The sequence below is a fragment of the Falco cherrug genome, chromosome 4 (genome assembly GCF_023634085.1).
Source record: "Falco cherrug isolate bFalChe1 chromosome 4, bFalChe1.pri, whole genome shotgun sequence".
In the NCBI taxonomy this organism is placed as follows: Eukaryota; Metazoa; Chordata; class Aves; order Falconiformes; family Falconidae; genus Falco; species Falco cherrug.
Window position 1 is genome coordinate 51,551,652 of NC_073700.1, and position 13,908 is coordinate 51,565,559.

At 56.9% G+C, this 13,908-nt stretch overlaps 1 protein-coding gene across 1 annotated transcript in view; it reads left to right on the plus strand.

The window, feature by feature from the left end:
• SMARCC1 (SWI/SNF related, matrix associated, actin dependent regulator of chromatin subfamily c member 1) overlaps positions 1-5,833 on the plus strand; it is a 90,702-nt gene extending 84,869 nt beyond the window's left edge. The window contains exons 27-28 of the mRNA XM_055706822.1: positions 1,921-2,097; positions 3,764-5,833. Of these exons, the coding sequence (XP_055562797.1) occupies positions 1,921-2,097; positions 3,764-3,849 (263 nt within the window). The 3' untranslated portion in view covers positions 3,850-5,833. The remainder of the gene's footprint in view (positions 1-1,920; positions 2,098-3,763) is intronic.
• The last annotated feature ends 8,075 nt before the right edge of the window (positions 5,834-13,908 follow it).

Consider the following 13,908-nt stretch of genomic DNA (forward strand, 5'->3'; position numbering starts at 1 on the left):
CCAGCACACGGGGCTCTGCCTTCTCACAGTTTGGTGCTTCGGAGTCCCTGTGAATTTAAGGTGGATCAGCACCTCTGCCACAGATCTCCAGGACCATATGAAGCCACTGTGCTGTGGTGGGTTAGATTCTTTTGCACTGGGACTTCTCGTGGCTCCAGTTTTGAAGCAAGTACTTGTTTACGCTGTCATCCTGCCCTGCCCTTTGGCAAGGATAGCCTGTCTTTCTCAAAGAGCAGGTTATCGGTTTAAAGTGCCATGGAGCTGCAGGCAGGGACCATCTGCCAAGTGCTTTCTGTATCAGAGATGTGCATCTTCTGGAGGGCTGTGGCTGGGCAGGGCAGACCTGCTGGGTTAGCAAAGGCACCAGCCACCAGGGAAGGGGAGCGAGTTCATCTCTGTTGCATTTTTGCTTTTTGGGCTGTTGTTGGGTAGGTATTCCTGCACGCTTGGAGCGCTCTTCAGTGGCTAGGGAGCTGTCTTCAGGGCAAGGATGGAGAAGGATTTGGAATGGCTGGTGGACTTCACCTCTGTGAGAAGGTGGGACGTGGCCCTCAGGCAGAGGTGTCTGTGCAGGCACTAAAGTAGTGACGGTTTCCCAAAGAGCAGGGTTTGCTTTTCATCACCAGGGTTATTTTAAAATGCAGATTATTACTAGTCTAGGTCATAAATTCCCAAGCATTCAGGCGTAGAGCAGCCCAGTGTTTCCTCTTCGGCCAAGCTCTGTCTTAGGCTGCTTTGTCTCCTGGCGGCTGGGGCTGTGCAGAGTTGCTGGTGGAGCCACACGGTCCTCCCTCCAGCTGGAGGATGCTCGCCAGGATCTGCAACCCACCTGTTTCAGGCAAGAGCTTGTGAGCTGGTGCAATTTCCTGACATCCTAGAAAATGGAAGTAACAGATAGCAATAAAATACTAATCAAAGCTCTTGTTTGGAAGCTGAACATAAGTAAGAGTTAATAGTGTTTATGCTAAAGTGTTGCCTTGGTCCCAAATCCAGCGCTCCCACTTCCTTGGCTTTTAACAGCTGGTGTGGCTGTGATGCTTTTCATGTACGTTGAGCCTTTTTTTTTTTTTTTTTCTTTTGTTCAAGGGTTCTGTCGTTGCACTTTATTTCACATAATTGCCTGAGGTTTGGGGTGGAATGAGCTCTTCTGAAGGCAGCCTTTACAATCTGTGGCTAATAGCTGCTTTTCTAACTGAAATAGTGTAACTTTATATAAGTGTGTAAAAGTAAATGTAATTGGATTATGTAAAATAATGTCTTCAGATGAGGTTTTAAAGCATCAATCAGCAAGTTGTAGGTGTCCAAAGCTGGGTGATTCTGACAGTTCCTTTATGCAGCTGGAACATAACGGTCTCCTACAGAGCTGCTCTGTCAGGAAGGCTCGTTGGAACCCTCCCTCACATCAGAACACAGGGTTTAAGAGTAGAAACTTCTGTACATCAAATTCTTAACTGTATGATTCCAGTTCTCCCATTAATTTAATCCGTCAGGCTTTGCGGCTGCTCTTTTTCATCAAGTGCCCTTATTTTGATGCCTTGTTGCTGTAGTGCAGTTTGTGTCCCCTGCCTTCACTCCTGTTGCTGTTGAATGCCCTTTTCGTAGGGGTTCCCCTGAAACGCTGGGGTTTGGCTGTGAGTGCTCCCCTCTGCTCGCTGCTCCCCTCCGCTCACTGCTCGTGCCGACGTTCGTGAGAGCTCAGCGCCCTGTGGCCCTTCTGAGGGAGGGGGTTGGCTTGGGGGGATGAAACGGCATTTCCTTTGGGGTTCGGGGCAAGTACAGAGCCAGCTCTCATGCACAAGGCTTGTTTTCTTTTTTTTCCTTCCCCTCGCTGCTCAGGGAACAACTGGGCTCTGGTTTGCTCTTCAGATCACCTCTGTGTTTCACATGTCTCACGGTCCTGTCTCCTGGCTGCTCTTGCAGGTCAGATGCCGGGGCCTGGTTCAATGATGCCTGGACAGCCCATGCCGGGCCGGATGATGCCGAGTGTGTCAGCCAACATCCACCCAGCCGGCGCCGGGCCCCCCCCACCTGGCATGTCACCGATGTCGGGAAATCTAATTGGACCTCGCGTTCCTCTAGCAGCTCCAAATGGCATGTGTAAGTGGATCTCCTGCAGGAAACCTTTCTGAGTATACCTGGTGTGGCTTTTCTGTCATTCACCTTGTTGCTGGAAAAGTTTTTACAGTTGAAACCTCTTTTATCTGCTGCAGGAATAATAGGATCTGTGCACGGTGGCTGTCAAAGGCTGGTGCCAGAGGTGTGCTTGAAGCTTTAAGTGCTTGTCTCCCCTCTAGGCATCCAAACATACTCATTGTCCTTTATTTTATTCATAACATCTCTTACTTTCTCTCTAATGACACTGAGGCTCTGTGGTCATCATCAAAAACCTCTCCTGACTTAGTCTGGAAGAATGAATGCACAGTAGAGGCTCAGGAATTAACTATATCTAAATCATGAAATAGTGGAGGTCAGAATGTAGTTCAGTTCAACACTACTGTACAGAAAACTTAGCGCTGTGAAATTAGGGAGAGGAAGTTCTAATTAGGAAGAAGCAAAAGGTATATTGGGAACATTCCTTAGATGGCATAAATATGTACACCTCCGAAAATGGAGTTGATTTATGCCAGCCAAAAAAATAGCAGCTGAAGTCAGTAGCCACTGTGTGGGTGATACTTGAATGAGCGTGACAGTGTGGCCGAGCCCAGAAAGCAGAGGAGGAGCTGGCGTGGCTGGTGTGGGCTGCTCTGCCGAAAATCTGCCTCGAAAAAACTGTCTGTTATTTGCAGCCTGAGACAAGCTGCTGGTCTGCTTCAGCACAGCAGCTGTAACCCCAGAAACGTTGTGCAGCGTAACTGTGACCAGACAGGCAGGAATTGTAATCGCTTGTAGTACCTCTCCCAAAAAAGAATTTGGAAAAGCTATCCCATTTTGGCTTCAGCTGAAGCGAGTGGCTGAGGAGCACTGACTCACTGGTGTGAACCAGCACAAGCACGAAATACTCCATTCCAATGCTATTCTTGTTCACACGTTTGCTCCTTATTCTTTTGGTGTTCTAGCTTTACTAAGCTTTCCTTCTCTTTTCCTGAGTCTCTGCCTCTGGGAATATCTTATGTCAGGTTGTATTCCTGCTTGCTGTCTTCCCTTATCTTAATTTCTTTTCTTTTCTCCCCTACTAAACAAGTCAGTCATGTTCCATTAGCATCTCCTCTCTGTGCACGAAAGCCCGCCTTTTGTATCCTTCGTTTCTTTCCTCCTACTACTTGCTGCATCTGTAGATTCCTCTGCTTTAACCTACATACGCTGTTCAGAGCTTAAGTGCAGGCTCTGTTTATGTGAAATCTATTGTTCCATCTATTTTGAACTGAAAAGAGCCATAATCTAAAGGCTCAAGCACAGAGCTGGGAGATGAGAAATGCTAATTCCAGCTCAGAAAGTTGCTTCACGTGAACTTTGCCAGCCACTGAGCTGCATGCCTGTCATCTTTTCTGTTAAAAAAATGAGAATTTTCTTCTTCTTTCAGAGTCCACACAGCACCCAGCTGTGGAAAAGCACAATAAAACACGCAGTGGAGCTTCGTGTGAAGCTTAAGGGACGGGGGAGCCGCGCTCGTGGCCATCTCTGGGGCCAGTCCCTGCTGCTCTCTCCTTGCCCAGCCACGTCTCCCGTGGCACACAGACATCTGGGAGCTGGCACCTGGTTCCTTTTCTGTGTTCAGCCCCTGCCAGTGTCCTGCTCACTGTTTCTCTGCTGGTTTTTTTTGCAGATCCCCCTCCTGCACAGCCACCTCCGCCCCCGGAAGGGGTGACCCCACCTCCGGCAGGAGCCCCGCCGGCCTCAGCCACTCCCTAAGCAGTCAAGGAAGAAGGAACTTCTACAGCAACGTAGTGGTGACCAAAAATGAATTCCTCAGTTACCTTCTGTTCCCTTGGGAGGTTTTCGCCTCCCGTTGGCCTGCCCCAGTCATGTATGTGCGCATATACATACACGTATACAAGCACATATACACAGCATCTTTTTTCCTTCCTCTCCCCACCGCTCGTAACCTGGCAGTACTTGGCACTCCTTTGGGAAAGCTTTAGATCAAAGATGCCAGTAGTGCCTCCATGTTGCTGGTGGGAAGTCCTTTACGCCTTGGTCTGCTTGCCTCCCAGAGCGTGCTCGGGTCTGGTTTCTTTCGTCTTGGTGTTTTGAGCTTTGGGTTCTCCTGAGGAGGGTAAAAAATAAAAATAAAAAAAAATCCACACGCTTCTAAGGTGGAGGCATTCACTGAGCTTTAGGATGTAGCGCATGCCCACTCTGCCTGTGATTTAATGTTTTGGGTTCTCCGGGTAGAGCAAAGCATCAAGATGGGATGTCAAACCAGTGTTTGAGCAGAGAAGGAAACCAAGGGTGCGCTGTAGCACAGAAGGTGCAGGGTTGCCAGCCGTGTTCATTACCGATTATCTGATCATTAAGGACAGTAGCCAAGTCCTGGGGCTGCCTCGCTAACTTATTAAAGAAAATGTTGATCCAGTGCGAATGAAGCCAGGAGTGAATCAATTGGAATAAAACCACTCAATGGTAGGAGTTTTCTTGCTCCGGTTTTTACCTTTCTTTTGCCTTTGAAGGTGGTAGTTGAACCTTCCCCGAGTAGTTTGGTACAGTAGCCAACTGAGGAATAAAACCATGATTTTTAGTCCCTCTTTTTGGAGCATATACTTTTTACTTTTTAAAATGAACAAAACAAAAAAAAGTAGATAGCGAAGAAGTGCTAGCATACGGGGTTGGGTTGGGATGGCTGAGATGCGAATGCCAGAACTACCTCCTGCAGACAGCCGAGGTGGGGTTGGCGGCCGCGGTACATGTCCCCGGGACAGCGCACCCATCGCCGCTGCTCGTGGAGCTGCCTTGGCCGGGGGCGGGCACGGCTGCAGTGGGCACATCGGGAGTGCTCGCTGAGCAGGACCAGCAGCGCAGTGCTGCCGGCACACACCTCCAGGCTGCCAGGACTGCTGTTTGCTCATCGGTACTGACTGCAGAAAGTCCTCTGCTGTCTGTGGTTCGGGTTCTCTGCTCTCTTCCTGGCGTTAAGAGGCTCTGACAGGTTTCCATGCCAGAGCTCTGTAGGCTGCTTGTTTATTTAGAGGGTGGCCTTCAGCAACCGAGTGCAAGGGGTGGGCTAAGGCTTGACTGGGCAGAGGTCTCCCAAATAACCTGAAACTACAGAACCACTTAAACGGTTTTTTTAAAAAAAAAAAAAAAAAAAAAAATTGCTTTGAAGAGCACTCAGGTGATTGCCTCATCAATGTTAATGGTTGAACTTCCCCGGTCCTGAGCGCACATGAGCATGGTGCAGTGACCATTTCTGGGCTGTCCGCACACCCGCTGCGCGCTCAGCCCGTTGCCACAGCCTGGTTACTTCCAGGGCTTAGGAGCGATGCTTCCCACCGCCAAGCTCTCAGAACCCACAGTGCCTAGCAGAGAGCGGTCAGGGCCTGCCTGCCTTCCACCTCCCACAGCGGAATTTCATCCCCAATGTTACCTTTCCCTCCAGGTCTTTGGGGTGAGCATGGGATTTTCTGGTTCAGACCGTAGTCCAGTTTAGAATAACCTCAGGTTGTTTTTAGCGTGATCAACTTCAAATATAAAGGATCCAGATGGAGACTATTTTTTACTGTACTAGTGATGATCCTACAGAGTACCTGAATTCTTGACACTGTTGTGTTTCTGTATAAATAATACATGTGCTGACTTTTTCATCTGATCCTATGTATAGGGCCGGTTTTATTCCTGCAACACAGCCACCCAATTTTGTGAAATAAAAAAAAAAAAAGTGGTTTTTGTACAAAGCTTGTGCCGGTTTGTCTGGAGTCTCCTTTTCCCCTCCCTGTGTAGTGTGGGTGGGAGTTCTGAATACGATCCAGGTCTGTTTTGGGGCTGCGTCTTGACTGCGATGGGGCAGGTGTGGAGCCGGGGCTGGTTACCGGCCGGCTGGGGACACCAGAGCGACGCAGGTGGGCGAAGGCCCTTCACAGTGCACTCGGCGATCTGCCGCTTTGGACAACGGCGTTTCAGATTTTAAAAGCTTAATGAATGTGGACGATTAAAACAGTGTTTTGAGGCCTAACGGGATTATTTCTGTTTGGTTCCTACTTTCCCACTGCCTTGCTGCGCGAGCTTGGGTGATTGCTCAGGCTTGTGTTCCCAGTCGAATCCCACACTTGAAAGGAGTCCTCTGCAGGGCAGGCTGTCATAGAGGAGGACTGGCTGCGCTGACCGCGCAGGGTCCCACTGTTCCTCTATTCTCGTACTGGCTTTGCTGTTAATTGTTTAATTGAGATGCCTGTTCAGATCTTTTGTCCTCTCCCACAGGGCTTCAGAGGCTGCCAGGATAGTTTGCCTTTTTGATTAAACTGAAACGGGGAATCCAATCTGGATTACATTCTAAATGCTCCTGCTGCTTCACCAAGTAAGAGCCTTTTCCTCTGAAGAAGCAAGAAGCATCCTCCTGGGCATCCTGTATGCGTGATGCCCGCGGTCCCCCCTTCCCTGTGGCTGAAGAAGGAAGGGCAGGGGGGTGGGGACCTCCGGGGCTGGGGGCCGGTGCTGAGCTCTGCCTTGGTGGGCCCCTTAGTGCTGCTGCTGCTTGGGGCAGGTGGGAAGGGCCGGAGGTTCTTGGTGCCTTTGCTGATGTCCTCAGCACGGCTCGTCCCATCCTGCCGCACCCTCCGTGACTTGTTTTTCCTCCTCTTGCCTCGAACGAAGACCTTTTTCCTAAGGAATGCAGAGAGTACGGTGGATCACAGCCCAGTTTTTGAACTGTTTTCTCTGTTTACCGGCCTTTGTGGCCGCAGAAGGGGCTAAGGCTGGGCTGCTGTCGTGACAGCGATGAGAAGGTGGTGCTGAGCGGAGCCTGAGGTGCAGCTTGGAGCACGCGTGGCTGGCTGGATCCCACAGCCGGTGAGGGGCTGGGGTCGCTCAGGCTGCAGTGGTGTGGGGTGGCACAGGCTGGCACAGGGCTACAGAGAGCAAATCCCTTCTGTTCACAGCCTCACGATGTGTTTCGGCCAGGGCTCTAAACTGTAGCTCTTCCACACTGGCTCAGCATCTGCTCCGAAACTGTGGTAGGGTGGTTTGGAGCCCAGGGTGTCATTAGGGTGAATGGGAGCCCACCTGCTCAGTGCTGAGCCCTTCTGTCCCCCAGACAACCTGCTGTCCCCCACTAATCCCCACTGCTGGGGGGGCGGGGGGGCATTGCATCTTCAGCTGAAGAACCTGATGCTGCCGGAGCCAGGCGATCTGACACGCGGGTGAGTGCGCCCGGAGGGGCAATGGAACGGGTATGGGCATTCGCTCCCCTGCCAGCACTTGTCTCCTAAAGCTCCCTGCCGGGACCTGTCTGGTGGTCCCAGCCCCACCACGGGGTTCCTAAGAAGCTGGTTGTTCTGTGGGGTTTTTTCCCCCCTTGGCTGACTTAAAGGCAAAAATGCACATTAGGACGCCGAAGGAGTTTGGGGTTTCAGGGTCTGCAAGTCTGTGTTGTCCTCAGACACTTACTTCAATTCCTGCACCTTTCTCACGAGAAACTTGGAAATGCAGGATTTGGCAAGGCTGGAAATGGCTTTTCCAGTCCCACAGGTTTTATAGCAGTGGGTATGATGGGGGTGGCCCCGATGGGTGTTGCCAGCCAGAAGCGCCCATCCCATGCACTAATCCCCCAAATCCCAGTCAGAAACGCTGGGTCCCAGACAATTGGGTGGCAGCACGGATCTGGGTGACCTGCCAAAGGCTTGGCTCTGCTGGAGCCGGTCCCTTGCCCGGCTCTCTAGGAACAGTATTGCCCTTTGTCTGTGCCGTGTCCTGCCCGGCCGTGTGCTGTCTGCATGGGCATGTCCCCTTTCACTGGAACCTCCTGCCACTGCCGGGGTCACCGTGCGGGGACCCTGGAGCTCCCGGGCAGCACCGTGTCGTCTGGAGGCTGCAATGGGAAACTGCAGGGCGATCATTTGGAAGTTGGGGTGGATTTTTTTTCCAATTCTCTCATTTTCTGTCCTTCTGAGTTGTGATTAAAAACCACCTGGTGCCTGACACAGCATCCAGTGCTGGGCTCCCAGTTCCAGAGGCAGGGAGCTACGGGAGAGGGGCCAGTGGGGGCTGCGAGGCTGATGAGGGGATGGGAGCATCCCCCGCAGGAGGGAAGGCCGAGAGGGCTGGAGAGGAGCAGACTGTTCAGCCTGGAGAGGAGCAGGCTCGGGGGCCCTTATCGATGCCCACAGGCGCCTCCAGGGCGGTGGCAGGAGGACGGGGCCAGGCTCCTGCCAGGGGTGCCCAGCGGCAGGACAAGGGGCAGTGGGCACAGGCTGCACCACAGGCAGCTCCTGCGGAACCTGGGGACAAACTTCTTTCCCCGGAGGGTGCCGGGCGCTGGCACAGGCTGCCCGGAGAGGCTGTGGGGTCTCCTTCTCTGGAGCCATCCCAACCCGCCGGGACGTGGCTCTGTGCAGCCTGCCCTGGGAGAGCTGCTTCAGCAGGGGGGTGGGCTGGGGGGGCTCCAGGGGGCCCTTCCAGCCCCGGCCAGGCTGCGATTCTGTGATTAACCAGCAGCTTTCCTAGCCTGCTGCCGGGTCTCTGGCACTGGGATGTTTGGCAACACTGGCGGTCGCCGTGCAGCAGCACCCAGGTTGCCCAGCCAGATCTGGCTGCCGAGCCATGCGGAGGAGCGGGTCCTTCCCAGGCCAGCACCTGCCACAGCGCAGGTTCAGCCCGAGTCCTGCTGGGGACCCTGAGGGATGTCTCCTCTTGGGGCACTAGTCTGCATGCTGTTGGAAGAGCCACTAGATCCCTGCAGGATCTGTTCCGTGGAAATCCATTGCTCCCTCCCAGCACTGGGGACCAGGACGCTGTAGAAGACCCACAGAGCCAGAGGGGGGCTCTGCCCTCAGAGGATGCTCAGCGCAGGGCTGATCTCTGCGACCTGCACATCTGGTCTTCTTGGCTGCTCTGATCTTGGCTTCCCTCATCATTAAATACCCATGACCTGTCGTGAGAGGGACACGGTGTGTGCTCACCACTCTGCACCACTGGGGTTCGGCTTGTCTGCTCTCCTGAGCCTTTTCCCTTCATTTTTGGTCGGGTTGAAGAGGTGTCACTGCTCCTTGTCCTTAACTGTCAAATAGCCACTTTGATTCATCCTGATTTCCAGCTGTAATAAGAGCAAAGCCTTGAAGATAAAGAGCATTTCTGAAGTGTTTGGTGCCCTCTTTGCAAAATTGCAAGTATTAAACTGGTTTCGTAAGCTAGGAAGGAGAGGTGGGGAAGGTGCTGTCACTTGCTGCTGCTTGGCCCCGGTCCATGACACTTTTATTTATCGCTCCTCGCAGACTCTGTGAACATTCGCAGACACAAAAGGTGTTGAATGCAACTGGCAGGAGCTGCGCTTGGTCCTGGGGCCATGGCGCCCTGCGGGCTCTGCCCCCGGAGCAGCTCAGGCCCACTTTGCTCAGGTTTTTTTCTTGGTCTTTGCAGCTCAGAGCTGCAACGTGCCAGTGTTAAACATCTCCCACCTTTTCCCTCTGCAGCCGCAGGGGAGTGTGGCTGGAAGGCGGTGGCTGCAGGGAGAGGAGCGGGGGCTCTGCCCCCCAGCAGGTCCAGCCGGGCTGGTGGCTGCTCCAGCGATGGGACTTGGCGACACCGAATCCCTCAGCCCAAAGCACCAGCTCCCTGTGCAGGTCAGGGAGGGGGTTTGGGTTTGGGTTTTGATTGGTGGTTTTTTTGTGTGTGTTAGGGTTTTTTTTCTTTTTCTTTTTTTCTTTTCTTTTTGAAGATACCAGCCCCAGCGCTGCGGGGCATGTGGAGGCTGCAGAGCCCTGTGTCGTTCCCCAGTCTGCCAGCATCCTTCCCCAAGCTGCGCGTGCAACCCTAAACATAGCTCTGTTACGAAGACTTCAAATTACAGCAATTTTCAGATCAACTCAGTGTCGGGAACAGTTTGGTGGGTGACTGGTGCGTGGTGGGTGAATTTGTTCCCTGCAGAAGTGGTTTGGGTGTTTTTATGGGGTATTTAAGGCTGAGGGCAGCGGGGCCGGGGTGGGTGCGGAGGAGGATGAAGGTTCGGTTTCAGTCTTCCAGCTGAAGCAAGCAGCGGCTTCCTGCAGCTCTCAGTGTCGCATCCCAGCTTGTCACCTCGGAGCCATGCCCCAGGCCGTGCCAGCCCCAATCAAGGGCAAAGCTGTCCCACTACCACCGTGCCTGCCTGAGCTGAGCTTGACCTTGGGCTCAGACGCGCTGTCGAGGATGCTTTGAGGGAGGGAAGGGCTCGCGTAGCCAAGGCCAGCGGTGCCCAAGCTGGGGCAAAAGCCACCACCCTCGGTCTGGTCTGTTCAACTCTGCATTTCCTGAAGTCGGGTTTTCTTTGGACCTTTCCACTACTTGTTAATTAAAAATATCGGGAAAAGGGTAGTTTGAGCATCTGCGGTACCTGGGCGGGGAGGGACGATGTGAAGCAGGCACCCCAGGGAGAGGTGACAGGAGAAACAAAAGCTGCTGCAGAAGTGCCGGCCCCACCATGGACCCCTGCTATCCCAGGGCTCTGGAGGCAGCCCAGGGGACCCCGATGAGCACAGGGAGCGGGCAATTCCCATGTGCTCCCTTGATGGGAAGGTGCCTCTCTCCAGCCTCTGTCTGTCCCCTCGGAGTCCCTGACCATCACCCAGCCTGTCACTCGTCCCCCTTGGGGACAGCAGGAGGAAGGTGCCGGTGTGGGGCTGCCCCACGGCTGTTGGCATGTGCCGGGAGTTGCCAGGTGGGATGTGGGGCTGAACTGAGGGCTCCCCACAACACAGGCAGGCCCTGCTCGGCAGCCAGAGCTGGGCACTGGTGGGAGCGTGGAGCAGAGCGGGGCTGGGGGGGGCAAACCCCTCCGCTGGGTTTTCAGGACCCCCAAGGCAGGGCAAGACCCGTGAGCCAGCTCCGCTCCTGGTGCGGAACCGGGCAGAGAAGGGGGTTGGGGTACAATCCCTCCCCAGCTACACCGTGTCCTATGGATGGACCATCACCGTCGTTTAATTCACCTTAAATATTTTGAGTCACTTCCCCAAACAAACACGCCCTGCGGCAGCGGCCGGCCCAGCCATGAGGAGGGAGCTGCTGCCCCATGCCTTCTGTGGGAGCAAAGTCAGCACCGACCATCCATCTGTCCATCCGTCCATCAGTCCATCTATCTCCATCCATCCGTCTGTCCATCCATCCATCTGTTCGTCCATCCATCCATCTGTCTGTCCGTCCATCCATCATCCATCCATCCATCTGTCTGTCCATCCATCCGTCTATCCATCCATCCATCCATCATCCATCCATCCGTCCGTCCATCCATCCATCTGTCCATCTATCCATCCATCCATCCATCTGTTCATCCATCCATCCATCCATCCATCCATCTATCCATCCATCCATCCATCCGTCCATCTGTCTGTCCATCCATCCATCCATCTGTCCATCCAGCTGCCCCCTCCAACCCACTGCTGCTGCCCCTCCCCAGGCAGACCAGAGGCGGTTTGTAGGCACCATGGCCCCACGCCAGCCCCAGGCTCTGCTGCCTCAGCGAGCCCCGGGTCGAAGCCCGATGCGTTAAGGCTCTGCGTGTCCCAGGGGGTGGGAGTGGGGGGCTCTGGAATTCACCCCCACCCCCTGCAGGCACCAGCCACTGTCCCCCCGAAGCAGCGGCTGTGAGACCCTCCCTCCCTCCGTGCCCACCTCAGCTGCCTGCTGGGGGCCCGATCCGGAGCCCCCAATGCAGGGCTGGATGCAGGGGCTGTGCCAGGGGGTAGGGGGCTCTTCCCGTGCAAAGGTGTCTGCAGGGAGATGCGATGGGGAGCGTCCCCGGACTGGGGGAGCAGCCTCCGGCCAGGCTGGGGCTGCCGACACCCCCGTGTACCCCAGGGATCCCATCGGCTCCAGGGCAAGGTCCCCCCCTCCACCCCAGGGGGACACTGGCTGCAGCCAGAGCTCTCAGGGTGTCAGTACCCGGTTGATGGCAGCCGGTGGCCCCGGTGAAGGAGGGGGTGTCCCCCCTGCATCAGGGCCAGGGTGGGGGGTGCTCCTGGGCAAGGACCCCCATGCTGCAAGGTGACATGGGCCAGGGCCACCGCACCCCACCAGCGAGGGGGAGCTGGCGCTCTGGGACACCCCAGGGGCTAGCACGGCCCCCAGTCGTGGCCGTCCCCGAGACCTGGCGTGGTCCTGGGCGACCCGCGGCAGTTGCCAGCAGCGGGTGGCCCCGGGGGTCTCCGGGCATCCCTGCCTGCCCCACACACCCCCAGGGCTGGAACCTTCCATCAGCTCAGCAAGTGCCAACCGCCTGAGCAGGAGCACCCTGAGGCATGGCTGCTGTGCGCCCCCACCCTGCCCCAGTGAGGAGGGGCTTTGGGTGCAGGGGGGGTGCTGGGGAGCTTTGGGTGCAGGGGGGGTGCTGCTGCCCTGCCCGAGCTCCATCTCCTTGCCCTGTGTGACTGGCTCAGCACCATCCCCCTCCCCAGCATCCCACCCCTTGTCCCTCAGCCTTTTGCCACAGCCGGGGGGGCGCCCGGTGGGGGAGCATGGGCAGCACATGGGCCCCGGTGCCTCTCCCTCACCCTTCTCCCGGGCTGTCACGGCTGTGCCCCCCGCCATCCCGGTGGCCTCCAGCCCATCCCCCTGGAAACGCACAGAGGGGCGGAGGCGCGGGGAATGTTAAGCAGGGATGGCCCCCCCAGACCCCCCGGACCCCCGGGCGGGCACAGAGCAGGGCTTGTTCCCGGCACCGCGGCTGCGGGGGGGCGCAGGGGACCCATGGACCTGGCGGGACTGAGTCTGTGCGGGATGGGAGTGAGGGATGCGGAGTGTGGGATGAGGATGTGGATGCGGGTTGCAGAGTGTGGGATGTGGGGTGCGGGATACAGGGTAGGGATGCAGGATGAGGGATGAGGGATGTGGGGTTTGGGATGCAGGATGTGGGATGCAGGATGCTGGGTGAGGATGTGGATGCAGGATGTGGGATGTGGGCTGAGGGATGTGGGATGTGGAATATGGGGTGTGGGGTGTTGGGATGACAGACGCGGGCTGTGGGGTGAGGATGTGAATGTAGGTGTGGGCTGTGGGATGCAGGATGTGGGATGCAGGATGCAGGGTGAGGATGTAGATGGGGTGCGGGAGCAGGCCCGACCAGCACGTTCTGCGCCGCAGGCAGGGGACACGGGTGACCTTGGGAGGCCGCGGGGCGGGTGGCGGGTGCTGCGGCGTCGGGGGGAGCGGGGTGGGGCGGGGGGGCTGGCCGTGGCACCCTCGCAGTCTGGGTGCTGCCCGGCTCTGTAGTGCCCCGGGGGGCGCGGGGGGTCCCTCCGTGCCCCTGGGCACCCACAGGTGCCCCCGTGGCCCCGCGTGTGCCCGCTCGGTCCCGCCCCAGCGCGGGTGCCACGGGGCTCCCGCCCGGGGCCGTCCCCCGCCGTCCCCCGCCCCAGCCCCATCGCGAGGCCGGTCACGTCCGCGCCGCCTCCCCCCGCCCGGCCCCGTCCAGCGCTGGCGCGGGTCGGCCTCGCCGCGGGGCTGCGCCCGGGCCGGGAGCACCCCCTGCCCGCACCCTGCCTGCCCCCTGCCCGCACCCTGCCTGCCCCCTGCCTTCCCGCCGCCTGCTGCAGGGCCCCGGGTCGCGGCGGCGCGGGCCCCGGTCGGTGCCGGGGCTTCGGTGCTCTGCCCCAGCCCCGCTGCTGCTGGGGGTATCCCGGCCCCCCCGGGCACGAGTGGGGCTCGGTAGGGGTCCCCCGTCCCGCTGAAGGATGCTAGGGGGTCCCGGTGCTCCCCCATGCAAGAGCAGCTGGGGGGGTTGTCGGTGAGGGACCCCAGGGTGCGGGGTGGGGTGGGTGGGTGGGGGGGGGTGTCTGATGCGGGGTTCCCCCC